Source organism: Macaca thibetana, chromosome 10 (genome assembly GCF_024542745.1).
Source record: "Macaca thibetana thibetana isolate TM-01 chromosome 10, ASM2454274v1, whole genome shotgun sequence".
Lineage (NCBI taxonomy): Eukaryota > Metazoa > Chordata > Mammalia > Primates > Cercopithecidae > Macaca > Macaca thibetana.
Window position 1 is genome coordinate 54607612 of NC_065587.1, and position 26226 is coordinate 54633837.

Here is a 26226-nt window from a genome sequence, read left to right on the forward strand (position 1 = left end):
GCCTCTGCACCCTGTTCCTCCTCTAGAAAATGTCAAAAAGGTAGGCGCTCTGCTCCATCAGACTTGTGGTTATTTTCTTTCTGTGCAGGTCCCCTTTTTGTGTGTGTGGGTGCGAGGGTTGGGGGAGGCACACTTGGGGAGGTGGCTCATACAGACCAAACTCTGCCTTGGATAGGGTTAATTTTAATGCAGCCGTGGAAACCCTAATCCTCAGGACTGCATCCTGCTAGGCCTGTGGGAGAAGTGACTTGGGGGACAGTTAAGGCGGCAAGACCTCATCACTGTTCAGGCACCTGCCCAGCCACCAAAGCTGTAGGCCAGGGAGCAAACACAGGCAAGAGTACTATGCTTGGCTGCAGTCAGAGGGATTCTCAGGAGGAGCAGGTCTTTGTGCTCCAGGGAAGGACACAGTGCTCTAGGTGGGAACTGGTGTACCAGGTGGGACCAAATGCCCCAGGTGAGACTCAGAGAGACCCGGTGCTACACGTGGATCTAATATTCCAGGCAGGACCTGGTGCTCCAGGGTCCTCGTGCCCCAAGAGCTTGCCCCCCATGCCTGGGTGTGTGAAGCTGTGTGTTTTCTCTTCAAGAGAGGACACAGATGCCTGGAGGGTAAATGTCTCGGACTTGGCTCCTCTGGGCATGTGAAATTGTGTGTGAGAGGCAGGGAGAGCTGAAGAGAGAAAAGGACAGAGGGATAGGGCCACACAAATAGATCCGTAGACTAAGTACTGAGGGGGAGGGGGGAGAGAGAGGTTTAGAGACAGAGTGAGAAGAGATGAAGACAGGGAGAGCCACACACGATGGACACAAAGACAGCACCACTCAGGTCGTGTCTTCCTGTATGTGTTAGGACGAGGGAGGGAGTAAGCCGGGTAAGAGCCACCAGGCCCGCTTTCTAGGGTGAGCCTTCAGCTGCCCTTCTACAGCAAAGGGGCAAGGAAGCAGGGCCTAGATCCCAGAAACACGTCCCCGCGCCTGGCTCGGGCACAGCCCTCCGCGGTGGGCAGCCGGGATTCCCGGGCGCGCCTAAGTCTGGATGAAGAGGTGGAAGTTGGTGCGCGTGAACTCCTGATGGATGCTCTCCAGAAGCGCGTCGGCGTCGGTGGCGGGCTCGGGGACGCCGGTGTGACCCGGCCGCGCGCTGTATTCCGGGGTATAGGTGAAGGAGAAGGCACTAGGGTAGAAGAGCCCGTCGGAGCGCACCAGGCTCACTGGGATTGTGATGGGAGCGCGCAGCCAGCGCCAGTCGCTGCAGAAGGCCGCCACGTCCGGCACCACGCACACCAGGGACCGCGGGCTCCTGGGGGTGGAGCACCAGGGTGAGAACTGCGGCGACTCTGACGACGCGTGCGCCCCCTTCCCCAGCTCCCCGGGGCCCAAGGGAGGCTGCCTCCCCACCCCGTACCTGTACATGGTTTCCGCCTCCACGTCCCCAAACCACACCTTGAGTCCCGCATGGAAGTTCTCTCCGTGGAGCTCCAGCGTGGCCACGTCGCCCCCGCCACTCAGCTGGGGGAGGGTGGGACCAGGTGAGGTGAGAGAACCGAGCAGGGCGGGAACCTGATGCCCCCCACTCACTAGCACTCCCACTCTCCACTGCAGGCAAGGTCCCCCTGCCCAACGCCCCTAGCGCCCGGCTTCACCTCTAGGGTGCTGATGAGAGGCACCGGAGTGACCGGTTCCAGGGTACACGCCAGACTGGTGCTGAAGGAAAATTCCACCGACTCGGTGCCGATGATGGTCCAGCAAGAGCTGTCATTAAGCAGAGCCCTGTTCGCCTCCTTGGGGCAGGGAGAAGCCTGGGAGGAGACCCGAGGGGACGAGGCGAAGCTTCTCATGGTGGCCACCAGCCTAGGGAGCCAGCACGGCATGTGGGCTCCTGCATTAGACTGAACTGGATACTAATCCTAGGCTCTGGGGTTCACTTGTCCCCTCAGCTTGGACAGTGCCCTTAAGTTCTCTCACTTAGAGTTAAGTAAGCTTGTTGGGCTAGCTGATTTTCCCTTCCCTTCCCTTCCCTTCCTTCCCTTCCTTCCCTTCCCTTCCCTTCCTTCCCTTCCCTTCCCTTCCCTCCCTTCCCTTCCCTTCCCTTCCTTCCTTCCCTTCCTTCCCTTCCCTTCCTTCCTTCCTTCCCTTCCCTTCCCTTCCCTTCCCTTCCCTTCCCTTCCCTTCCCTTCCCTTCCCTTCCCTTCCCTTCCCTTCCCTTCCCTTCCCTTCCTTCCCTTCCCTTCCCTTCCTTCCTTCCCTTCCCTTCCCTTCCCTTCCCTTCCCTTCCCTCCCTTCCCTTCCCTTCCCTTCCCTTCCCTCCCTCCCTTCCCTTCCCTTCCCTTCCCTTCCCTTCCCTTCCCTTCCCTTCCCTTCCCTTCCCTTCCCTTCCCTTCCCTTCCCTTCCCTTCCCTTCCCTTCCCTTCCCTTCCCTTTCCTTTCTTTCCTTCCTTCCTTCCTCCCTCCCTTCCTCCCTCCCCCTCCCTCCCTCTTTCTTTCTTTTTCTTTCTCTCTCCTTCCTTCCTTCCTTCCTTCCTTCCTTCCTTCCTTCCTTCCTTCCTTCCTTGGGTTTCTTTCTTTCTTTCTTTCTTTCTTTCTTTCTTTCTTTCTTTCTTTCTTTCTTTCCCTCCCTCCCTCCCTCCCTCCCTCCCTCCCTCCCTTCCTTCCTTCTTTCCTTCCTTCCTTAGTTTTTGAGACTGAATCTTGCTCTGTCACCCAAGCTGGGTGCAATGGCCTGATCTCAGCTCACTGCAACCTCCACCTAGTGGGTTCGAACGATTCTCCTGCCTCAGCCTCCTGGGTAGCTGGGATTACAGGTGCCAGCCACCACACCCAGATAATTTTTTTTTGTATTTTTAGTAGAGACAGGGTTTCACCGTGTTGGCCAGGCTGGTCTCAAACTCCTGGCCTCGTGATCCTCCTGCCTCAGCCTCCCAAAGTGTTGGGAGTACAAGTGTGAACCATTGGCCCGGCCTGGGATAGCTGATTTCTAAGGGTCTTTTTTCTTGGGATTCCAGAATTCTGTTTTTTTTTTTTTTTTTAACACTTTGTACAATTCTATGCTCTAATAATCTACAATTTTAATATTCTTTGGGAAGGAATATTGTTCCTTTGGGAAGAAATATTCTTGGGGAAGGAATAATACTTGCTATTTTCCACATATTATAATTCAATCTCCTAACATTCTATGATAATACTCTTTTGGGAGTACTACTGCTTAATGATAATTATGATTTTCCATATTCTATAATTTCCTACATTCTGTGTCTTTATCAGTGCTTCAAATAGTCTTTGCTCAATAATTCTCTGCTCTCTATTACCTATCATGATTTTTATTTACATTCTACAATTTTATATCCCAATTTATTATTATTATTTTTTGAGATGGAGTCTCGCTCTTGTCACCCAGGCTGGAGGGCAATGGTGTGATCTCGGCTCACTGCAACCTCCACCTCCCGGGTTCAAGCGATTCTCCTGCCTCAGCCTCTTGAGAAGCTGAGATTACAGGCGCCCACGACCATGGCCAGCTAATTTTTGTATTTTTGGTAGAGATAGGATTTCACCATGTTGGCCAATCTTAGTCTCAAACTCCTGACCTCAGGTGTTCTGCCCACCTCAGCCTCCCAAAGTGCTGGGATTACAGGCGTAAGCCACCGCGCCTAGCTATATCCCACTATTTTATGACTCTAAAATTATTTGGGAAGGAATATCACTTCATACTATTACTTATTACTATTTTTCTACATCCTATGATTCTGTCCTGGGGTCTATGATTTTAATGTTCCATGGGAGGCTGCTCAGGAAGTAGCAACCATGGTGAGGTGATGATCTTACATTCTGTGGTTCTCTGCATTCTCACTTTCCAGGACACTTGGTGCTGGCATTCTCTGCTTCTTACCTGAAACTGCACCACCTTCTCTGTGGCAAGGCATAAGTAGGTGCCACCCCCTCCTGGGGGACTGCCAGGAAACTGCAATGCACACTTGTGCAGCTGGGAGATGGGCTCATCCACATCAAGGAGCGCACACTGTTTGGCTACTTTACGAATGATCTGCAATGGAAGAGTGGTAAGAACGGTGGTGGCAAGGAGCCTGGGTATCCAGAGGCTGCCCTCCCCAGCCGGCTCGCTGCTACTCCAATAGCCACACAGGCACTAGCAGACTCCCGCTGAGCTTTGACTTCTGTCTGGTCCTAAGCGACACTGGGTGAGAATAGCTGTCTCCCTGCCTTGGGGCCTCACTCTCCAGCCCTGCCTGTGTGTGCCACATTCTCTGCATAGATCTGAGGGGACCCCTCCAGGCATACCCTCCCTTCCTATACCATGGGAGGTAGAGTGATGCCGGTGAGCGTGCAGACGAGCTGCACCAGGGAGCCATAGCGAACGTAGCCCTCTCGCGGTGGGAAGTCTCCTTGGGAAGAACGCCCATCAGCTGGGGGTCAAAAAAAAGCAAGAGACAAGATTTTCAGCTGCCCCCAAGCTTCTGCCTTAAACTCTGCCTTCTTGCCTCTGGCTCTTCCTCACATCACACATGGGCCCTGCGGGAGGGGGTGGTTCTCAGGGGAGCCGCTAACACTGAAGTTTTTAATTCTGGAGAGGCCATCTGAGGCCATCCTCACAAATGTCTGCCCTGGGGGCAGGGGTTGGGGGCAGGCAATTTAGTTGATATAAGGGGAAAGGGCATGGATAACAGAGTCAGAATAGCTTGGAACAGTCATCAGCTCATTGGGACTGTGGTCCAGTCTTTTTGTGTTTCTGTGCCTTAATCACATGGGGCAGAGTTTACCTTCCTTAAGGAATTGTGGTGGAAGTTAAATAACTAATGTATGTGAAGTGCCAGCCCCAGGGCCTGCAGATGTCATTACCCAGGTGGAGTGTGAAGGCAGCCCACTGTCGCGCACTGGCCACAAAGGCCCCGTCCTCCACAGAGAGGTAGCGTGTGGAGACTGTCTGAGAGCGCAGGCGGTTGAAGAGGGAGACCTTTGAGCCGGAGGATATGCACACTGTGAGGGTGAGGGTGAGGGTTAGGGTGAGGGTGAGGGTTAGGGTGAGGGGACAGGGTTAGGATTAGGGGTTAGGGTGAGGGTGAGGGTGAGGGTTAGGGTTAGGGTGAAGGTGAGGGTGAGGGTTAGGATTAGGGTGAGGGTGAGGGTAAGGGTTAGGATTAGGGTGAGGGAGGGGGTGAGGGTTAAGGTTAGTTGGTGCTATCAGTGCCCTGGCCTGGCTTGGTCCCTTGGATGTTCCAGACAGTTTCCAATCCTCTGGCCCTGTGCCGGCCTGGCTGATGTGCCTATGGGCCTAGACACATTGGGCAATGTGAACTGGGCATTCCCAGTTCACAGCTATTTTTCTAGGGCCTGCTGCAGTCCTGGTTCGGAACCTTTGCCTGCTCCTTTTGCTGCCTGGACATCGTTCAGTTCATAAACAAAAGTAAAACTTATTTATTATTTATTTATTTTTTTGAGACAGCATCTCACTCTGTCACCCAGGTTGGACTGCCGTGGTGCTATCACAGTTCACTGCAGCCTCGACCTCTTGGGCTCAAGTGATCTTCTGATCTCAGCCTCCCAAGTAGCTGGGACTGCAGGTGCAGGCCACCATGCCCAGCTAACTTCTTTTTTTGGTAGAGACAAGGTTTGGCCATGTTGCCCTGGCTATCCTTGAACTCCTGAGCTCAAGTGATCCGCCCACCTCGGTCTCCTAAATTGTTGGGATTACATGCATGAGCCACTGTGCCCCGCCTATGTCACTTTTAGTCTGTCCCTAATTCAACCCCCCTGCCTAGTTCAAACTCTGTCTAGTTCAACTTTTGTCTGTTCTGGGACCCCAACTCCCAACCTGGAATTTGGTATCTGTCCCTTTCCTCTCTGCTTTTCATCCTCCAACTCTTCTCATCCCCAGGCCTGGGCCGCACCCTCTCATCCAGACTCCTTCCCTTCTCAGCTCCCACTCTACCTTTTCCACTCTGACCCCACCCCTATAGTGCAGCCTACCCCCACCTGGGGTAGCTGCTCTGGGCTTGGATGCACCTCCCGCATCAGGCCCCGCCCTGCTCACGATCCGTGTTTTTGAGCGACTGCTTCTTCTGCGAGGGCTTCGAGATGACCTTGATGAGGCGGCTGTGGAAGGTTCCCAGTTCCCGGCCCCCGCGCAGCACCAGCCGCAGCACCAGCCGGAAGTGCTTCCTCTTGTCTGCATCTGAGATGTACAGGGTCTTGGCGCAGCCGAATTCCTAGGGGGCTCGCGGGGACAGGGCCGTCTCATCCCAGCCCTCCCCTGTCGGATGAACCAACCTCTCCCAGATATCGGACGTCCGCCCCGTCGGAGGTGACCAGAAGCTCCACCATCCAGACTCTCAGGCTCTGCCTTAAGGCAGGACCCTGGCCTCCCGGTCTCCCCACCTATCTCTTGGCTTTCGGAAGGGAGTAATAAAGGAGACCTCCTTTCCCAGGAGAGGCAGGGATGGGAGCAGGAATCGGACCCCTTCCCGTGCGCTCTCACCCTGGAGTCCGGCTGCTGCTCGAAATTCAGCTTCTGCGTCTCAGCGGCGCTGCCGGACGCGCTGTCCAGTCCCATGTAACCGCAGACCGTGGGCCCCGTCTCCCCGGCCTGGTGAGCTGGAAAGGGACGCGAACTGGCTCTGGAAGGACTCGGGAGGACGCAGGTGCCACGCTCGCCGCCAGAGGGCGCGGGGAAACTGCGCCTGCGAACCGCCCCTCTCTCGGGCCCAACCTCGTGCTTCTCCCTACAGAGCAGGCGGCCGGCAGCCCTTGAGTCCGCCCTCACCTTGGTCCTGCCCTGGCTTCACCCTCCATCCGGGCCCCGAGAGGTAGACACAGGGCGGGGGGCAGAAGAACCTGTGGAGATAAGTTCGTGCATCCATCTCCACTCGGCTGTCCTGTAAGCACCGCAAGGTAGTAGCATAAACCCAGCAGAACCTTCGTTTCCTCCTCCCGCTCCCACCCCCCTCCCCACGCTTTTTCATGACTGTAAACCCCATTCATATCCAAACCCTTATTGTTTTTACATCCCTCATTCAACTCATCAGAAAGTCTTATCCACTCCACCTTCAAAATATAATATATTCAGAATCCACTGGCTTCTTACCACCTCACCCTTCATCCCAGCCGCCATTACTTTTTGCCTGGACCACAACATCAGCCTTCAAACTGGTCTATTTCCAGAAAGTTCTGTTTCTATCTCCTTCCCATTTCACACAGCAGCCACAGTGCTCCCTCCTTCTCCCCTCCCCTCCCTCCCTCTCTCTTTCTCTCTCTCTCTCTATTTCTCTGTTTCTCTCTTTCTCTCTTTCTTTCTTTTTCTTTTTTTACTTTTTGAGACAGGGTCTTGCTCTATTGCCCAGGCTGGAATGCAGTAGCTTGATCTCGGCTGTCTCGGCTCACTGCAACCTCTGCCTCCCCAACTGATCCTCCCACCTCAGCCTCCTGAGTAGCTGAGACTACAGACACGAGCCACCACACCCATCTAATTTTTGTATTTTTTGTACAGACATGGTTTTGTCATGTTGTCCATGCAGATCTGGAACTTCTGGGCTCGAGCAATCTGCCCACCTGGGCCTGCCAAAGTGCTGGGATTACAGGCATGAACCACCAGGCTGGCCAGAATGTTTTGTTAGAAACGTCAGTCAAATCATGTTAACTCCTTAAAATCCTCCACTGGCTAAAAATTAAAAGTCCTCCTGCGATCTGACCTCTGCTTCCCTCTCCAACTTGTTTCCTACAACTCCTCTCTCTGATTTCAGCCACTGTGACTTCTTTTGTACCTCAAACAGGCCTAGTTGGTACAGCCTCAAGGTCTTCCCATTTTCTGTTGCCTTTTTTTTTTTTTTTTTGAGACTGAGTCTTGCTCTGTTGCCAGGCTGGAGTGAAGTGGCATGATCTCGGCTCACTGCAACCTCTGCCTCCTGGGTTCAACCAATTATCCTGCCTCAGCCTCCTGAGTAGCTGGGATTACAGGCTCTCACCACCACGCCCAGCTAATTCTGTATTTTTGGTAGAGAGGGGGTTTCACCATATTGGCCAGGCTGGTCTCGAATTCCTGACCTCAGGTCATCTGCCCACCTTGGCCTCCCAAATTGCTGGGATTACATGTGTGAGCCATTGTGCCCAGCCCTTCTGTTCCTTCTAATTGTAGCATGCTTTCCCCAGATTTTCTCCTGTCTGGCTCCATTTTAACATTCAAGTTTCAGTTCCAATGTTACCTCCCAAAAGGTCTCTTGACCTCCTTGACCTTTCTAGCTAATGTCTCCCCTGCCTCCAGTTTCTGTCAAATGGCCTTGTCCAGTTTTCCTTCTAGTGCACATCATAATCTGCAAGTGTCTTGTTTACTGATTTGTGGGGAGTTTACTGTCTGTCTCTTCCACACTTGAGTGAGAGTGTGGGCTAAGGAGCAGGGGCTGTTTCTGTCTTGTTCAGCTGTATGCCCAGTGCCCAGCAGTACCCACAGTACCTGGTGCATACATGATAAACACTCAGTAAGTAGTTGTTGAATGAATCAATAAGTGAATAAATGGGAGAATGAGTGAATGAATGGAGACAGGAGATTCACAGGAAATCTCCTGCTATAGAACTATAGACCAAAGTGGGGGCTAATGATGGCTGAGGGTCAAGGCCCTGGTCGACCAATAGCTGAGATTTCAGCCCTGAGGCCTCTTCTGGGTCTAAAAGAGGCCCAATGGGTGGATGGAGGGGTGCATAGGGCTGACAGTTGCAGAGACTTGGGAGGGGCTGCCGAGGCACCTACCGCTTCTCATTTCCGTACGATTTCTGGGCCACCTTGGCATGCACGATCCGCACAGTCTGTTCACACTGTTGCTGCAGGCACCTGCGCACGCCTCCCCTCAGAATGGTGGTGTGCTCTGGGGATGACCTGGGAGTGGGGCAGGCAGGTCGACCGGCCACAGGAAGAAGGGTCAAGGTGGCACAGGGTCCAAGTACTCAGGTTGAGTAAAATGAAGTGGGCAGGGGGTTAGAGTAAGTGGGGGGGGGGCTGCTCTATATTCTGCCCCCGTGGGATCAGGAAGAGGAAGCATTAGGTAAGGAGGAGACTTGGCTGAAGATTGCAGGCTAAATATTTAGGCTGCGAGGTGCTCAATGAGGCCTGCATGGAGCCCACGGGACCACCCAGGTTCCACTCTGCGGGTCTGGCACCATGCCCATTGGAGCCCAGGGCCATAGGGACACGTGGCTGTGACACAAAGGCCACACTTATACAGGCCTTGGGATGGAGAAGAGTATTTTAGGGCTGATGGAATTAGTAGAGATGAAGCTTCCCCATCCTAGGCAGCAGGGAGGGGAAGGGGGAGCCTTTGTTGGGCTCCTGGCCTGGAGCGCTCTCTAGCCTCCTGCCTGCAAACAGAAAAGGGCCCAAAACCTTGTCCCCAGGATGGGGGGTGGCCTGGGGGAATCTGAGCCTTTCTGAGGCCAAAGTCATATTCTTCCTTTTCTCCCATGAGAAGTGACCTGTTGCTGTGTTGGCTTTCCTTCCCTTGATTACAGAAGTCAAGGCAGATGACATTGGTTCTGCAGTTAGCCAGGTTAGAGCCTAGAGGCCTGGTGGCTTCTCAGTCTGGGGTTCTTGAGCGGTGTGGGTGGGTGGGTTCAAGCAATTGCAGGGAGTAAGTAGAGGAGGGGAGGTGGGAGACATTTGGGGGGTTAGCAGGTTGAGGCCAGGAGAGCCATGAAAACTGAGGCTGTCCTTCTGAGCCCTTTATCCTCTTGGCAGGACCGGAGTCTCTCCTCACTCCTGGAGGGGACGGCGTAGGACCGCACCCTCGAAAGCCAGGCCAGACAGGCAGCAGCCACAGCCAGAACCGCTCCACCCCGTGGGGCTCTCCTTAGGGAAGTGCCTTCTAAGCTGCCAATGAATTCCGGCTGCGGACTGTGGCTGCCCCAGTCTCCTCAGTCTCCTGCTGTAGCCGAATTCCAGCCTGGCCCGCAGCTAGCCCTGTCTGCAGCTCCAAGGGTGGCAGGAGCAGGGGGTGCTGGGTTCGCCCCGCCTCAGGAGGAAGGGGGGGATGCCTCCCTGCCAGTGGGAGGGGTTGCAGCCTGCGCTTCCCCTCCCCACCCACCAGCCCTGGGTTAAATGCGGCCGCCGCCTCTGCGTGCTCCAGCTGCCTGGCAGTCCCCACCTAGGGCACGCTGCCACATCGTTACCTGGTCCAAGTGCCCGGGAGGCTCCGCCTGTCGGCTTCGCTCTGCAGTTGCATCTCTGATCTGTCCGGCAGGCTCAGGTGAGTCAAAGGGTTGGGAGGCATTGAGGGGTCTGCAGGGGAGTAGGCATCAAGCCAGATCAGGCAACTGTATTTTAGCAGAGGCACCGCCTATGGTGCCCTGTCTGACCTGCAGTGCCCTTCCCCACTTCTGCAGGGTCCTTTCCAAATCGAGCCCCCACCAGCAAAGCCATCAAAATAGGGTCATCCCTTTTCTATTCTCGTCCCTCCAGGAACCCCCTGAAATGTCCCTAAGGGACATTTGAGAAATTATTTACAGGCCTCTCCTCCCTTGCTGCTCCACTCTCTCAGCCCCACCTCAGGGCATCTCTGAATCTTTCTTTTTAATGCAAGGATTAATTCCTCAGAGGAATCCCGAGTTCTAGTGTCAATCCTGCCAGACATCGCTGTGTGCCCTTCAGCAACACACTACCCTCTCTGGACCTAGTTCCTTTCTTTGTAGAATGAGGGGTTTGGAAAGGTGATGAACTTCGAGGCAGTCGCTGTTGTGACTTTCTAGGATTCCTGGGGTGGAGGCAGGGTGCCAGGTGAGAAGTTGGCTCAGACCAGGAATGGGATGAGGGGAACCTTACCCAAGATTTGGGGGCCCAGAGGTATCTCCGGGTGGGAAAGTATGGGAGGTGGCAGATGCCCCTTGTGCCTTAGCCCTCATGCTGCCCAGGGATGCTGGCCTCTCTTGTGGCCCAAACCAGAGAAGGGTTCCCCGCCCTCCCACTTCCACCAGTGCTGCCACATCTTGCTTGGTCACCCTCCCACGACCGGCCCTGCCAGAGGGATTTCTGTTCTTCTACCAGGCCTGGGAGGGGAAAGGGGAGAAGAATCCAGGATGAGAAGGTCGCCTGGAGTGAGAAGCAGGCACTGGCCTTGCTCAGAATAGGCGCATTCACGGAATTGGGGGGCGGGGGCGGGGCTGCGGTTGGGTTAGGGGCGGCTGGCTCTCTCTGCCAGGAAACAGCAACAGAAAAATGGCTAACACAGCTTCAGCATGGGGCGCGGGGGTGGGGTAGGAACTGGAAGGAAAAGAGGTTTAGTGACTTCTAGGCGCCAGGGGGCCTCAAGAGGGAGAAGGGGAACCAGGAGCCCTAGGTTCTAATCCTGCTTTTGCAGCTCGGCGGGCTGCCTTCTTGGGGCTTAGTTTTCCTATTTGTACAGTGGGGCGAGGTGGGGGGGGGGATCCTTCGTAGTTCTCACGGGGCGTCTCCGGGCCACGGGAGGGTGAGCGCTCACCTGCTGCCCCTGCAGTGTCCATGGCGACTCTACGGGGCCCCAGCTGCTCACTCGTCACCCCTGGACGAGTCCAGTGCTGCTGTGGCTGGAACCCTGCACACCCCTGCTCCCTAGCTCCTGCGCGGGATATATCCTGTCCAGGCCTTATCTCCAAGGCCCCGGGCCCCAGCCCCGTGTTTGCTCGGGGTTGGCGCACCTGCTGGGCAGATGTGGGCTTCCCACGCCCCCTGCCGTCTCGGGCGTCCCCTGGCGGTCGCTCCTGAGAGCAGGCGGGAAACAGGCGCCAAGCCGCGCGTTCTTGTGCGCGGTGGGTTTTGGACCACTCGCTGCCGCGCCACCGCGCTCAACCTCCGCAACAGGGCGCAGCCCCTCCTCGCCGCCTGCGGTTGGGCAGTACGTGTGTGTGTTTGTGTGTATGGAGGAGTCTGGCGGGTGGGGGTGTTGGCGAGTTGCAAAGACAGCCACACAGAACCTTGTGTGCGTAGGGGAGTGGGCCGAGGTGGAGAAGGGCTTCTGTCTGCAGAGATTCGCCTGGCAGGAGGAGAGGCACCAAACGCCCAGAATGGCTCACAGAAACCTGCAGGCGTGGGATTCTGTCCTGTCGCAGCCATTTTTTGGCCGAATGACTTTAGGTACCAGCGCTTAACTTTTCTGAGCCTCAATTTCCTTGTCTGTATGATAGGGACAATCACAGCCTTACTCTTAAAATTGCAGAGAGGATAAAATGCCACAATGCGTGACGAGCATTTAACACTGTGCCTGACATTTAAGAAAGACCTGTTTTTTTTTTGTTGTTGAATTTTTGTATTTGTATCTATGTATCTATTCTTATTTAGTATTCTGCAGTTCCACAAATCATCTCTCGTGGGCTGAGCGCGGTGGCTCATGTCTGTAATCGCAGCACTTTGGGAGGCCGAGGTGGGAGGATCACCTGAGGTCAGGAGTTGGAGACCAGCCTGGCCAACATGGCAAAACCCCCTCTCTCTACTAAAAATACAAAAAATTAGCCAGGTGTGGTGGCAGGAGCCTGTAATCCCAGCTACTCGGGAGGCTGAGGCAGGAGAATCGCTTGAACCTGGGAGGCAGAGGTTGCAGTGAGCCAAGATAATACCACTGCACTATAGCTGGGGCAACAGAGCAAGACTCCATCTCAAAAAAAAAAAAAAAAAAAAAAAAAAAAAAGAATCTCTTGTGTTTCCCACCAATTCCACTGTGATGAGAATTTTTAAATTCTGAAACATTTCAAACATGCACAAAAATAGAGAGATTAGTAAAATAAACCCCTAACTCACTTCCCCCTCCAAGTGCCTATCACCCAGAATAAGAGCTCTGTAAATAATGTTTCTTTTCTGTTTTCCTTCCTCCCTCCAGGCTCTAACAGCTCCATTCTCTGTCCCCAAGCGCCATGAGAGGCCTTCTTTGCTGGCTCGTGTTGCTGTTCCTTCTTCAGCCCTGGGAAAGCCAGCTCCAGTTGGCAGGTGAACTGGGGCCCAGACCTCACCAGTGGGAGGAGGGGAGCGGAAGCAGGTCCTTCTTCTGCAGCCAGCTCCTCCTGCTGGGGAGAGGGAAGCAAGGGCTTTGCAACATATGGGACTGGGTTTAAGTTTCCCACTTCAACTTTCTGGGCCCCAGTTTCTTCATCTGTAGGATGTGGCTTAGTTTTGGGCACATGCAGTAACTGCCCATTGGGTTTTTAATTTGGAAAAATTATTTGAAAACATGAAAAAACCAGGAAATTTTACATAAAAATCCCTGTTTAGTACTTCTCTTGAAAAATCCAGGAATCTGCTAACATCCAGTTTGCAGGCGCATGGCAGCATTTGGATGGAGCTTCCTGCCCAATTAGGAGTGATAGGGGCTCTTTGGGTCTCCACCATCCTAACCCAACCAGTTCATCCATGTTCCCTGCCTGGTCCCTGCAGGCTTTGAGTTTGCGACGCTTCCTTGCCCCCTCGTCAATGGGTAATACCTCCTCAGAATAGCCCTCAGAGCTGTAAGATGAGGGAATTTGTGAAATCTCCTAGCCCAGGTACTAGGCACATGCCGAGTGAGTGCATCTATCTAATCTGCGTTTGCTGTGCTGGGCGCTGTTATGCCGGCATAGCAGCATTTCCTCTGGGTTTCCCTGGGGTTCTCCTCGGAGGTGAGGCTTTGCTGACCTAGGAGAGTCCTCACTGATCTCCCCGCAGGTCCCAGGTGTCACACTGGGCCCCTGGATCTGGTGTTCGTGATTGACAGCTCCCGCAGCGTGCGCCCTTTCGAATTCGAGACCATGCGGCAGTTCCTCGTGGGCCTCCTCCGAGGCCTGAACGTGGGTCCCAACGCCACGCGCGTTGGCGTGATCCAGTATTCGAGTCAAGTGCAGAGCGTCTTCCCTCTCCGTGCGTTCTCGCGCCGCGAGGATATGGAACGCGCCATCCGTGACCTGGTGCCGCTGGCGCAAGGCACCATGACGGGACTGGCAATCCAGTACGCCATGAACGTGGCCTTCAGCGTGGCCGAGGGCGCGCGCCCGCCAGAGGAACGTGTGCCGCGCGTCGCTGTCATCGTGACAGACGGGCGGCCCCAGGACCGCGTGGCCGAGGTGGCGGCACAGGCCCGCGCCCGCGGCATTGAAATTTACGCGGTGGGGGTGCAGCGCGCGGACGTGGGCTCCCTGCGCGCCATGGCATCGCCCCCGCTAGACGAGCACGTCTTCCTCGTAGAGTCCTTCGACCTCATCCAGGAGTTCGGCCTGCAGTTCCAGAGCCGGCTGTGTGGTGAGTTAGGAGGGTGCTGGAGTGAAGCTCGAACTCTTAATCCAAATGCTTGGATTCCTTTCCCACCACAGTAAATCCCATCCCGTGGGGTGGCCCCGCGCTTTCCAGTTAGAGCTGCTCTGACCTACCGCAGGCTGTGTCAGATTTCAGTGCTGACCACTTCTGCTCAGGCTCCATCAACAAGGAGCAAACTATAGTTTCTTGCCCTGCCCGCCACAGCTTACCACAGGCTTAATGTCAAACTCCAGCACCAATCCCCTGCACACAAGGAACCAGTGATTCTCAAAGCTAAGAGAGATGGGCTGCTCCAAAGAGTCGTGGCCCTCCCACATGGGGATGGCTTCTTCCGTTATCATCTTAGCTCCTCCCACAAATGCTACAAGAGCTGTTCCAGTCATGTTTTGAGTTTATTCCGCCCATCTCGATTTAACACCTCTCCACCTCCTACCCACTCCTGCCCCTGCGTAGTCCTGTCTTAGCCCACTGACATGTCTAATTGGGTGCCTCCTCTTCTGAGCCTACTCACAGGGGCTCCTTAAGCCTTATTATTTCCCTAAGCCCTCCCATTTGGTATGGCCTCTCTCAAATTAGTTATTTACTTCTGAAAGCCATTTGAAGGTGATGCCTGCCTCTGACCCCATCCCCATCCAGCTCTCTCTTGTTGGAGACTTCTGCCCATCTGTTCCCTGCTGATTCTAGTCCTGTGTGTCCTCAGGGAAGGACCAGTGTGCTGAGCCGGGACATGGTTGCCAGCACCAATGTGTCAATGCCCCGGGCACGTTCCACTGCACCTGCAACCTGGGCTACAAGCTAGCAGCAGATAACAAGAGCTGTTTGGGTGAGAGCTACCCCTGTCCTGCAATCTCACTGCTCCTGAACCTTCTTTAAATCTCCATTGCCCCAACATCAGACCAATGAGTCTGGAAGGGCCTTTGGCAGTAAAAGCACACATCCATCGCTTTACAGACCTAAGAAAGAAAGGTATTGCTTGGGTTCACACAAGTCCCTGATGGGAGCCCACAGTTCAGTGTGCTTTCTACCCTCTTTCTCGATGTTTTCAGACCAGTCTCCAATTCTCCTCCCAAACTTGTTTCTGTTGTCCTCTCCTCTCCTCTTCTCTCCTTTCCTTTTTGAGACAAGAGTCTTGCTCTGTTGCCCAAGCTAGAGTGCAATGGTGTGATCTTGGCTCACTGCAACCTCTGCCTCCTGGGTTCAAGCGATTCTTGTACCTCAGCCTCCCAAGTAGCTGGGATCACAGGCACCCACCACCACACCCAGCTATTTTTTGTATTTTTGGTAGAGACAGGGTTTCACCATGTTGGCCAGGCTGATCTCGAACTCCTGACCTCAAGTAATCTGCCCACCTTGGCCTGTCAAAGTACTGGGATTACAGGCATGAGCCACCACGCCCGGCTGTTCCTGTCTTCTTACAGGCACGTCCTTACAGTTTCTCTTCTTAGATACTGTTGGGGGGTCTTTAGTTAGGTGGGACTCCCCACTCATGCCGCCCGTGAGCTCTTTGTGTGCTGCTTACCTGAGCTGCCCTTGCTGCTCCCCTCTGCCCTTGAAAATCTTTCAAGATTCTCTCTTTTAAGAGATAGGGTCTTGCTATGTTGCCCAGGCTGGTCTCACACTCCTGGGCTCAAGAGATCCTCCCGCCTTGGCCTCTCAAAGTGCTGGGATTACAGGTCTGAGCTGGTTCTTCATTTTTGTCTTCTGAAAAGCTATGGTACAGAATACCTTGCTTATGCAATTGGGTGTTTTACTGAGTGCCAAGTTAGTATTAGACATTGTGCTAGGAGCATTACACACATTATTATCTCTCAGCCTCACAACAACCTGGGAAAAGAAATCATGTAATCCTGATAACCCAGATGTCAGCCGGGGTCTTCTTGTTTCCAGAAACTAAAAGTTGGCTTGAACTCTGATTTGATGACTGTTTAACATTCAAATCCCTCTCCAAGACCTCTGAAAATCCCCCAAGTGCTTACGTTCTGGTGGTCACCTCTTGCTGTGAGCCTCTGCTAAATACATTTGATTTATGGATCCTCTCTCATTTCTCAACCCTGCACATGCTGTTCTTGTTCCATGCATGTTCATCAACCTCTTCTTTGGTTTATATACTTGTATGCAGGGGCACACACAAGTGTGTATGTGCTAAGTAACTCATAGCACACACACACACACACACAGAAAAACTCATTATGATTGAATATTAGACAGCTTTGTTTCTAAAAGTCCTCAGTCAGCCCAGTACAAGGGATTTTTCACGGGCAGCCTCAACCCACAGAGTTACTCATCTTCATACTGGCTCTCTTGTTCTTTTTTTTTTTTTTTTTTTTCTCTCTCTCTCTCTCTCTCCACTCTCATCTCCTTTCCAGGAACCCCAAATACTCACTTTTTTATACAGGGTAATTATCATGTCTCCAGTCCAGCTCTCGGCCATCTTTACCTGTCCAGACCATCAAGATGCTCAACAGGGCAATAGTTCCCCAACTTCCACAGTAGGAAGCTGTGAATAGCAATCATTCTTTTCCATTATATTCCCATTTTGCAAATAGAAAAATGGAGGCTCAGGCAGGTAAAGTGGCCAAACCTGTCCTCTGTAAGTCAGAGAGCATCTTGAGGACAGGGGCCCTGACTAATTAGGTCAGGATTATTGGGGTTGGGGCCCAGGCATAGGTATTCTTACAAATTTCCACAGGTGGTTGTGCTACCAGAGCTGAGAAGGGCAGCCCTGGGCATAGACTGACCCCATCTCTTCCTCAGCCATTGACCTGTGTGCTGAAGGAACCCATGGATGTGAGCACCACTGCGTCAATTCCCCGGGCTCCTATTTCTGTCGCTGCCAAATTGGCTTTGTACTCCAGCAGGACCAGAGGAGCTGCAGGGGTGAGCCACACCCCCGCCCTCCCACCACACCCAGGACTGTGGCCTCCGAGGGCTCCAATCAGAGGCAACATCTTGCTGTTTCTTCCCTCCTGCCAGCCATTGACTACTGCAGCTTTGGCAACCATAGCTGTCAGCATGAGTGTGTTAGCACCCCTGGTGGGCCGCGGTGCCACTGCAGAGAGGGCCATGACTTGCAGCCGGATGGGAGGAGCTGTCAGGGTGAGACGGCCTCTCCTACATTTGCGGGAGGGGTAAGAGATCTTAGCTGGTGGGGTCCATCCTGACCTGTCTCTCCCTTCAGTCCGGGACCTTTGCAATGGCGTGGACCATGGCTGTGAGTTCCAGTGTGTGAGCGAGGGCCTCTCCTACCGCTGCCTGTGCCCCGAGGGGCGGCAACTTCAGGCAGATGGCAAGAGCTGCGACCGTGAGTAACGGGTGGGAGGGCGTTCTATTGGCTCCTGCCCCTTTGCCCACATTCAGAGTGTCCTTGACTTTGCCCTTGCTGTGGCCCCTAGGCTGTGGTGTGAATGTGTGTGTGTGGTGGGGGTGACATTGGAGGGTATGCCATTCCCTGCCTCCATCTCTTTTCTACAATCCTCTATTCTGCTGTCAATGTTAATTTAAAAAATACATACTAGATTACATTCCTCCTTCGTGCACAAGCCTTATATGGCTCACCAATGCCTACAGAAGAAAGATCAAATGACTTACTCCTAAGTGTTTCAAATGGTGAGCAGAACCACATTAATGAATAATGAAATCAAATCTCTGGGTTACAACCAACATTAAAAAAATAAAGAATGGAAGACAATATAGAGTTTACTGCCTGTAGAGTTATATTATTTCTGAAACTTTAGTTCTATGTGAAATGTCTCATGATGTATTATCATTATTATTATTTTTACTGTGGGCTGTGATAAAAATTTTGAAACCACTGCCTTAGGTCATCACGATCTAGCTTCAGCCAACTCCATCTGCCCATCTCCTGCCACACTTGAACATTTCAGTCTTACTGGCCTGCCCCTCCCTGGATGTGTCAGGAACTCCCTAGATCCCAAGCCTCTGCACATGCTGCATCCCACCTTCTAGACTGTCCCTTACTGCTTTGACAAACTCCTACTGATCTTTCAAGACTGTCTTGGTTCATTCAGGCTGCTATATCAAAGTACCATAGACTAGGTGGCTTAAACAACATTTATTTTTCACAATTCTGGAGGCTGAGGAATCCAAGACCACGGTGCCAGCAGATATGGCATCTAATGAAAGCCTGTTTTCTGATTTTTAGATGGCACACCTTTCAAAGCCTCCCCACGCCAACACACACACACACACACACACACACACACACACACACACACCAGTCTTCTTGCTGTGTCCTCACATGGTGAAGACAGGAAGCAAGCCTCTTCAGACTCTTTTTTTTTTTTTTTTTTTTTTTTTTTTTTTTGAGACTGAGTCTCCCTCTGTTTCTCAGGCTGGAGTGCAGTGGCACAATCTCGGCTCACTGCAACCTCCGCCTCTGGGGCTCAACTGATTCTCCTGTTTCAGCCTCCAGAGTAGCTAAGACTACAGGTGCGTACCACCATGCTTGGTTAATTTTTGTATTTTTAGTGGAGATGGGGTTTTGCCATCTCAGCCAGGCTGGTCTCAAACTCATAACCTCAAGCGATCTGCCTGCCTCGGCCTCCCAAAGTCCTGGGAGCCACCAAGCCTGACCTCTTCAGATTCTTATAAGGACAGTAATTTTACTCATGAGCGCTGTACCCTCATGTCCTCATCTAATCCTAATTACCTTCACAGATCTCACCTCCCAAGACTAAAATTAAAACATAGGGTTTCAACAAATGAATTTTGGAAAACACACTCATTCAGTTTATAACAAAAATCAGATAGAATGCCATCACCTCCATGCAGCCTTCCTTAACAACTCCAGGAAGAATGCACTATTCCTACCTTGGGGTCCCTGAATGCTCTTCTCTTCTAGCACTTTCCTTGACCAGAGCATATGGCGTGTCTGACTTGCTCTGCTCCGTCCTCATGGATCAGGATTATGTTTTAATTCTTTCAAAACATTTCAAAACCTCCCCACGCCAACACACACCACATTTTGGTCCTAGCAAATTCCCTGGCTCGGAATAGGGGAGGTGACATTGTAGAGTCATTCAGGAGCATGGGTTTTGGAGTCAGACGGACCTGGCTTCATGTCTTGGCTTAGTCAGTACTAGCTATGAAATCGGGGGCAATCACTTTATCCATCAGAACCTCAGGTTATAGAAAATGGGGACAATACTCAAGCTTATTGGGAGGATTGAGAATATATATAAGCACTTCACCCAGTACCTGGCACATCGTAAGCTGTTGGTAAATAATGGTTTTGTTATTATTATTGTTAATACTGGTACGTGCTTAGAAGTGTGCCTGATACACAGTAGATGATCAATAAATGGTAGTTATTGTGGTCATTATGATTGTTGTTAAAAAGATGCTTTTAGCAGAGTGTCTGGTTTGTTCTAAGCACTGAATAAATGTCAAGGGCGATGATGATGACGATGATAATGTTGATAATTATTATTATTTAGCACACTGCCTGGCACAGGAAGGACTCAGGAAATGTTATCTGTTATATAATAAATGTTTGCGAATGAACGACTAGATGGATAGACAGCTGCTGCCAATCAAGAATCTAGTCCCTCAATTCAAGCTCTTCTGGCAATGCAGGGTGCCGGGAAGGCCACGTGGACCTTGTTCTGCTGGTTGACGGCTCCAAGAGCGTGCGTCCACAAAACTTCGAGCTGGTGAAGCGCTTCGTGAACCAGATTGTGGACTTCCTAGACGTGTCCCCCGAGGGCACGCGCGTGGGACTGGTGCAGTTCTCGAGCCGCGTGCGCACCGAGTTCCCTCTGGGTCGCTACGGCACCGCAGCCGAGGTGAAGCAGGCGGTCCTGGCTGTGGAGTACATGGAACGCGGCACCATGACAGGGCTGGCGTTGCGGCACATGGTGGAGCACAGCTTCTCAGAGGCACAGGGTGCGCGGCCCCGTGCCCTCAACGTGCCTCGCGTTGGCCTGGTCTTCACAGATGGCCGCTCCCAGGATGACATCTCGGTGTGGGCAGCGCGTGCCAAGGAGGAAGGTGGGCTTGGCATGGGACACAGTGGGCTGGGGTTGGGTCAGACGCGGGCAGGCAGCTTTCCCGAGGCCTAGGGCACCCTCTGAGTCCCCGGCCCTGTAGGCATCGCCATGTATGCCGTGGGCGTGGGCAAGGCGGTGGAGGCGGAGCTGCGTGAGATCGCCTCGGAGCCAGCTGAACTGCACGTGTCCTACGCCCCGGACTTCGGCACCATGACGCACCTGCTGCAGAACCTCAGAGGCAGCATCTGCCCAGGTGAGCGCATCTCTCTCGGGGCTCCTCCTCTCTCTCGTTGCCCGCCCTCTGATATCTCCCCTTCCTATTCAATCCCTACCTCCTCTGTAGTTATAGCCAGAGGTTAGGCTTACTAGACAGAGCTTTGCTACTCCAGATGTGGTCCGCAGGCCAGCGGCAGGGCAGTCACCCAGTAGCTTCTTAGAACTGAGGCGTTTCTGGTGCTCTCCAGACCGAATGAATCAGAATTTGCACTTCGACAAGATTCTCAGGTGATTTGTAAGCATATTAAAGTCTAAGAAATCCTAGACTAGGCTACCAGTCCCCCAAATCAGTGGCGGTTCAGAATAATTTGGGAATTTTTTTTGAAGGCACAGCAGACAGCATTTGTAAGTGGAGTCACAGCATATATCCCCTGAACTTGTTAGAATTCAACCCTATGAACTTGGCAAAGTGGCAGGACTGGGTATATTTTAAGTATGCAAAGGCATGTTTTTTTCTTTTCTTTTTCTTTTTTTTTTTTTTATGTGGACAGCATACCTCATAAGTGCAATCCCTCTGCTTCATCATCTGGTGCTCAGCTGAGGAAAAGGAGACTAACTCTACTTGTGGAGGAGAAGAGGGCTCTTGAGTCCTGTGTACTGTGCTCTAGGTGATATAGGGAATATCTCCAGGGTAACTTTTACTCTAGAGACTTTAGACACTAACCCAGGCTTAAGATGTGATTCTTCTTCCAGTTTATTGGCCTCCAGCTCCAGAAACAGACTAAGTAGGGCTGGTCTGGGTCTGGAGAATCTGTCTTTTTTTTTTTTTTTTTTTTTTAAATATATGTAGTGGAGTTGGGCGCAGTGGCACATGCCTGTAATCCCAGCACTCTGGGAGGCCGAGGCAGGTGGATCACTTGAGATCAGGAGTTCGAGACCATCCTTGGCAACATGGTGAAACCCTGTCTTTACCAAAAAATATAAAAATCAGCTGGGCAAGGTGGCGGGAACTGAGGCAGGAGAATTGCTTGAACCTGGGAGGTGGAGGTTGCAGTCAGCTGAGATTGCACCACTGCACTCCAGCCTGGTGACACAGTGAGACCCTGTCTCAAAAAAAAAAGTATATATAATATGCTATATGTGCTGTATTATATAATATATATGTGTGTACGTGTGCGCACACACGCACGTGCATGTATATACATATACAAATATACACACACACTCCTTTCCCTAACTCTCCTCCCTTCCCGCCTCCCAGCTAATTCTAATTATTGTGGCTCTTTCAGATTAGGGGCTCTTTCAGAGCTCTTCCTGTGCTGACTCTTACAGGCCCTGCAGTGTGACTTTGGACAAGTCACTTACCCCCACACCTACCTTAACTTTTCTGTAACAGGGGAGGCACTAGCTGTCCAAGGTTACCTGTAGCTCTTGAGTTCTAAGAGAAGTCTGGGTTCTGTGGTCAAAGCTCTTTACCAATTGGTGGTATGACTGTTCCCCGTCTCCAACCCTTTGTTTCTCTATCTCTGAAGTTAGGGGTCTTTGTGGATTGTTATCAATAACAAGACTTACAGCAGTTTGTTCATAGTACATATAAGACTAAGATGAAGACACAACTTTTAAATCATTACAGCAGTGTTTTCAAAGGTTAAATGGCAGGCATTGTGTTTATTATTTCACTACCTGTAATCCTTTTTCTTTTTTTCCTAAGGTACTTTTGTTGTAGCATTTTTTTTTTTTCTGCGTTATTCCCTGTAATCTCTCTCTCTCTCTCTTTTTTTTTTTTTTTCTCCTTTGAGATGAAGTCTCATTCTGTTGCCCAGGCTGGAGTGCAGTGGTGCGATCTCGGCTTACTGCAACCTCCGCCTCCCAGGTTCAAGAGATTCTCCTGCCTCAGCCTCTCGAGTAGCTGGGACTACAGGTGTGTGCCACCACACCCAGCTAATTTTTTGTATTTTTAGTAGAGACAGGGTTTCACTGTGTTAGCCAGGATGGTCTCGATCTCCTGATCTCATAATCCACCCGCCTCGGTCTCCCAAAGTGCTGGGATTACAGGTGTGAGCCACTGCGCTCAGCCTCCCTGTAATCTTAACAATGGCACATGCTTATAGAATTTCAGTGAATCTAAGATACCATTCATTTTAAGATTCACCACTATTTTATGTACTGCTAAGAAAAAAATGTGCCAATTTTAATTGTAAGACCTCCTGCCCAACCCCCAAGATGCTGATGTGTGGGGAGATAGAGTTGGATCAGGGTCACTGGTTCCTAAAGATTAGGTCACACCAGAATCACCTGGTGGGCCTTTAAAAACAAATTGCGGCTGGGTACGATGACTGACGGCTGTAATCCCAGCACTTTGGGAGGCCGAGGTGGGCGGATCACGAGGTCAGGAGATCAAGACCATCCTAGCGAATACAGTGAAACCCTGTCTCTACTAAAAATACAAAAAATTAGCAGAGCATGGTGGCACGCGCCTGTAATCCCAGCTACTTGGGAGTCTGAGGCAGGAGAATCACTTGAACCCAGGAGGTGGAGGTTGCAGTGAGCTGAGATTGCGCCACTGCACTCCAGCCTGGGTGACAGAGCTCAAAAAACAAAACAAAAACAAACACAAATTTCTGGGCTTCAATTCTAGATTTTCTAATTCAGTAAGTCTGGGGTGTTGCCTGGTAATTTGCATTTTTGATAAATTCCTACACGATGCTGATGCTGCTGGTCCAAGGACCACACTTTGAGAATCACTGGTCTAGTTGAAATACACTATAAAGCAGTGGTTCCCAATCTTTCTGGCACCAGAGAGTGGTTTTGTGGAAGACAATTTTTCCATGATGTGGTGGGGAAGATGGTTTTGGGATGATTCAAGCACATTACATTTATTGTGCACTTTATTTCTATTATTACTTTGTAATATACAATCATGTAATAAACAGATCATCAGGCATTAGATTTCCATAAGAAGGCTGCATGCACTAGATCCCTCACATGCACAGTTTACAATAGGGTTTGTGCTCCCATGAGAATCTAACAATGCCATTGATCTGACAGGAGAGGAGCTCAGGTTGTAATAGGAGTGATGAGGAGCGGCTATAAATACAGATTAAGCTCCCTTGCCTGCTGGCTGCTCGCATCCTGCTATGTGACCCAGTTCCTAACAGGCCATGGACTGATACTGGTCCATGTAATGTGCTGGTACTGGTCCATGGCCTGGGGGTTGGGGACCCCTGCTGTAAAGTATTTACTTGAACAAGGCAGTGTTCTAGATCTGTGCTTTTTCACAAAGGTAGGCAGTATCTATTTAATTACAATTGATTAAAATAAGATACATTTTAGTCCTTTAGTAGCACCAGTCACATTTAAAGTGTTAAACAGCCACATGTAGCTTGTGGCTGCTGCTTTGGACAGGGCAGGTGTAGAACACTTTCATCGTTGCATAAAATTTTATTTGGAGAGTGCTACTCAAAGTGTGGTCCGCAGACCAGGAGCATCAGCATCATTTGGGAGCTTGTTAGAAATGTACCTTCTGAGCTCCTTCTCCATTCTGAATCAGAATCTATATTTTAACAAGCTCTCCTGATGATTCCAATGAGCATTAAGATTTGATAAACAGTCTTGTAAGTTTCGCGTGTGTGTGTGCGCACACACACACACACATATACACAAGTGAATGAATCATCGAAGCCACTAATGCATGCATTCTTTCATTATATCCATTTTATAGATGAGGAAACTGAGCTTAGAAAGATTAATGAGTTTTTCAGGATCTCACAGCTACTTAGCTTGGGACTCAGCCCAGGTCTCTCTGAATCCAAAGCCCATATACTCAACCATAGGCCCAGTGCAGGGAAATCAGAGGGCCAAAGCTAGCGCAATTTCTCATCCCCCTGACCGTCTGTGCCCGGCTTACAGAGGAGGGCATCAGCGCAGGGACAGAGCTTCGGAGCCCATGCGAATGCGAAAGCCTCGTGGAGTTCCAGGGCCGCACTCTGGGGGCGCTCGAGAGCCTGACGCTGAACCATATCCTTTGGGGCTGGTGGCGCGGGCTGGAGGGAAAGTGAAGGGACCTCGGCGAACCCCAACGGCCTCCTTAACCGCTCACTGGCCCAGCTGACGGCGCGCCTGGAGCATCTGGAGAACCAACTGGCCAACCAGAAGTGAGGGCCACGGGCGGCCCAGACCCGGGCTGGGGCGCGGCACCATGGACAGTGCGCCGGGGCCAGGCAGAACCTGGGCCCGTCGGGCTTGGGCTGTCGGGGCGGAGGCGCTGGCGGGCTTCCGACACTGAGCTGAGCTGGCCTCGCCCGGACCATTAGGCGGACTGCTGGGTCAGGGGGATAGCGGGTGGTGGCGGAAGGGGCACGTGCTAGACCGGCATGCCCTCGCCGCGTGCTGCGCTCAGTTCTTTGTTGGATTTGTTTTCTTAAAAAAAAAAAAAAAAGAAAAGAAAAAAAAATCTGATTTCCACAGGGTTCGTTTTTGGGGCTTGCTGCGCCGCCAGGGGGAGGGGAAGCCAGACGGAGCGCACTCTGGCGGCGCCCGGGCGGCGTCTCCTTGGAGAAAGGCGCATTGTGAGGGGGTCGGGCTCGGGGGCAGGAGACCCGGCGCTGCTTCTTCCCCCTGCTTGTTTATTCAGCCGAGAACAGATGGCTCCTTATGCAGGCTGCAGGAAGGGAGGGGGCTCAACAGGAATCCTTGGGGTCTGGGCAAGCCTGCGCCATCCCATTCCCCAGCGGATTGAACGCTTCGCTCTCCGGCCAGGCCTATCCCATAGTGCCCCCAAATCTGGCTCAAAAGCTGCTAGGACTGAGCGCTGGTGGGGGTGCTGGGTGGGGGTGGCATTGGTGGGAAAGTGAGAGGTAGTAATTGAACCCCTAAATGGATGGGGTGGAAGTGGATAGATGAGCTTTGCCCGATTTTAACTCCCTCCTGTACTAGGTAGGAAGAGAAGGAGGTATCAGGACCCCTGTCTGCCCAGCCTGTGGCCTTCCTTCTCTCACCCTGCCAACCCCTCCCAAAACACCTCTATCAGCAAAGAACACAAACCAGTACCATTTCCCAGGTGCATGCAAGAAACCACGAAGTTTAAAATGCTTCCAGTCCTAGAGTGATTTGGGGAAAATTATTTTGTGTTTGTTTCCTCATCTGCAAAGTGGAGATTGAAATTTTTACCCCAAGGGTGATGGGGAGAATCAAGGACATTCTTCTAAGGCATGTGACATTGTGCCTGGTACCTATCAGGCCCTCAATTAATGGTAGCTATTAACTATTCTTATAGTAACAGCTAACATATTTAGTGTTGGGCGTTATTGTAACTGATTTGCGGGTATTTTCATTTTATACTTGCAACCACCTTGGGAAATAAGAATTATTGCCTTTATCATCCCCATTTTACAGATGACACCGAGGCATAGAAAGGTTAAGTTTCCAGCAGTAAAATAACCAGTACGAAGCTGAACCACGATGTTTCCTGTGGCTGCTCTAATAAGTTACCACAAATTGCGTGGCTAACAACACACATTTATTACCTTACAGTTTTTAGGTCAGAAGTCTAAGATATGTTGGCAAGGGTTTATTCCTTCTGGAGGCTTTTGTTTCCTGACTTTTTCCAGCTTCTAGAGCCTACCTGAATTCCTTGGGTAATGGCCCTACATCACTTCAGCCTCAGTTTCCATCAGTACATCTCTCTCTGACTCTGAGCTTCCTGTCTCTGTCTAATAAAGACCCTTCTGACTGTGTTGGCATGACCTTGATAATCAAAGATAA

At 51.8% G+C, this 26226-nt stretch overlaps 5 protein-coding genes across 11 annotated transcripts in view; 1 reads left to right on the forward strand and 4 right to left on the reverse strand.

Moving 5' to 3' along the window:
• The window catches only part of DNTTIP1 (deoxynucleotidyltransferase terminal interacting protein 1), a 505046-nt gene that overhangs the window by 446795 nt on the left and 32025 nt on the right, over positions 1 to 26226 (reverse strand). The window lies entirely within an intron of this gene.
• Positions 1 to 26226, reverse strand: part of WFDC2 (WAP four-disulfide core domain 2) — a 232770-nt gene that overhangs the window by 170641 nt on the left and 35903 nt on the right. The gene's annotated exons all lie outside the window — the stretch shown is intronic.
• SYS1 (SYS1 golgi trafficking protein) overlaps positions 1 to 26226 on the reverse strand; it is a 398294-nt gene that overhangs the window by 57682 nt on the left and 314386 nt on the right. The window contains exon 1 of one of the 4 annotated variants that reach the window (XM_050806599.1): positions 5979 to 5982. The exons of the other annotated variants lie outside the window; for them this stretch is intronic. The gene's annotated coding sequence lies outside the window, so the exon portion shown is untranslated. Of the gene's footprint in view, positions 1 to 5978; positions 5983 to 26226 lie in introns of those variants that run through there. 4 annotated transcript variants of the gene reach the window in all.
• RBPJL (recombination signal binding protein for immunoglobulin kappa J region like) lies at positions 114 to 11569 on the reverse strand. Of its 3 annotated transcripts, none has more exons than XM_050806502.1 (12): positions 11466 to 11569; positions 10162 to 10270; positions 8750 to 8875; positions 6773 to 6843; positions 6488 to 6603; positions 6044 to 6218; positions 4852 to 4989; positions 4309 to 4418; positions 3887 to 4039; positions 1647 to 1802; positions 1409 to 1512; positions 114 to 1300 (listed from the first exon to the last, which is right to left on the reverse strand). In XM_050806502.1, the coding sequence occupies exons 1-12, from the start codon at positions 11485 to 11487 to the stop codon at positions 1030 to 1032; spliced, it is 1551 nt and encodes a 516-aa protein (XP_050662459.1). In that variant the 5' UTR covers positions 11488 to 11569; the 3' UTR covers positions 114 to 1029. The 3 variants fall into 3 exon arrangements, with proteins under 3 accessions (XP_050662459.1, XP_050662458.1, XP_050662460.1); XM_050806501.1 differs by having other exon boundaries at positions 114 to 1303; XM_050806503.1 differs by having other exon boundaries at positions 1134 to 1303; positions 1402 to 1512; positions 11466 to 11487.
• On the forward strand, positions 9740 to 24834 carry MATN4 (matrilin 4). Of its 2 annotated transcripts, XM_050806483.1 has the most exons (11): positions 9740 to 10238; positions 12837 to 12943; positions 13655 to 14224; positions 14940 to 15062; positions 16994 to 17116; positions 17213 to 17335; positions 17418 to 17540; positions 19835 to 20248; positions 20348 to 20500; positions 24373 to 24480; positions 24563 to 24834. In XM_050806483.1, the coding sequence occupies exons 2-11, from the start codon at positions 12871 to 12873 to the stop codon at positions 24619 to 24621; spliced, it is 1869 nt and encodes a 622-aa protein (XP_050662440.1). In that variant the 5' UTR covers positions 9740 to 10238; positions 12837 to 12870; the 3' UTR covers positions 24622 to 24834. The 2 variants fall into 2 exon arrangements, with proteins under 2 accessions (XP_050662440.1, XP_050662439.1); XM_050806482.1 differs by having other exon boundaries at positions 24373 to 24834.

What these genes read in the sequence shown, in the direction of transcription:
- MATN4 (XM_050806483.1), top strand. Translation starts at nt 12,871, where the DNA reads ATGAGAGGCCTTCTTTGCTGGCTCGTGTTGCTGTTCCTTCTTCAGCCC. An exon ending in GGATGGGAGGAGCTGTCAGG is followed by an intron (nt 17,336 to 17,417) that starts GTGAGACGGCCT and finishes CTCTCCCTTCAG; the next exon opens with TCCGGGACCTTTGCAATGGC. An exon ending in AGATGGCAAGAGCTGCGACC is followed by an intron (nt 17,541 to 19,834) that starts GTGAGTAACGGG and finishes CTGGCAATGCAG; the next exon opens with GGTGCCGGGAAGGCCACGTG.
- RBPJL (XM_050806501.1), bottom strand. Translation starts at nt 11,487, where the DNA reads ATGGACACTGCAGGGGCAGCAG. An exon ending in AGAAGGTGGTGCAGTTTCAG is followed by an intron (nt 1,803 to 3,886) that starts GTAAGAAGCAGA and finishes GTCTCCTCCCAG; the next exon opens with GCTTCTCCCTGCCCCAAGGA. An exon ending in GAGGCGGAAACCATGTACAG is followed by an intron (nt 1,304 to 1,408) that starts GTACGGGGTGGG and finishes CTCCACCCCCAG; the next exon opens with GAGCCCGCGGTCCCTGGTGT.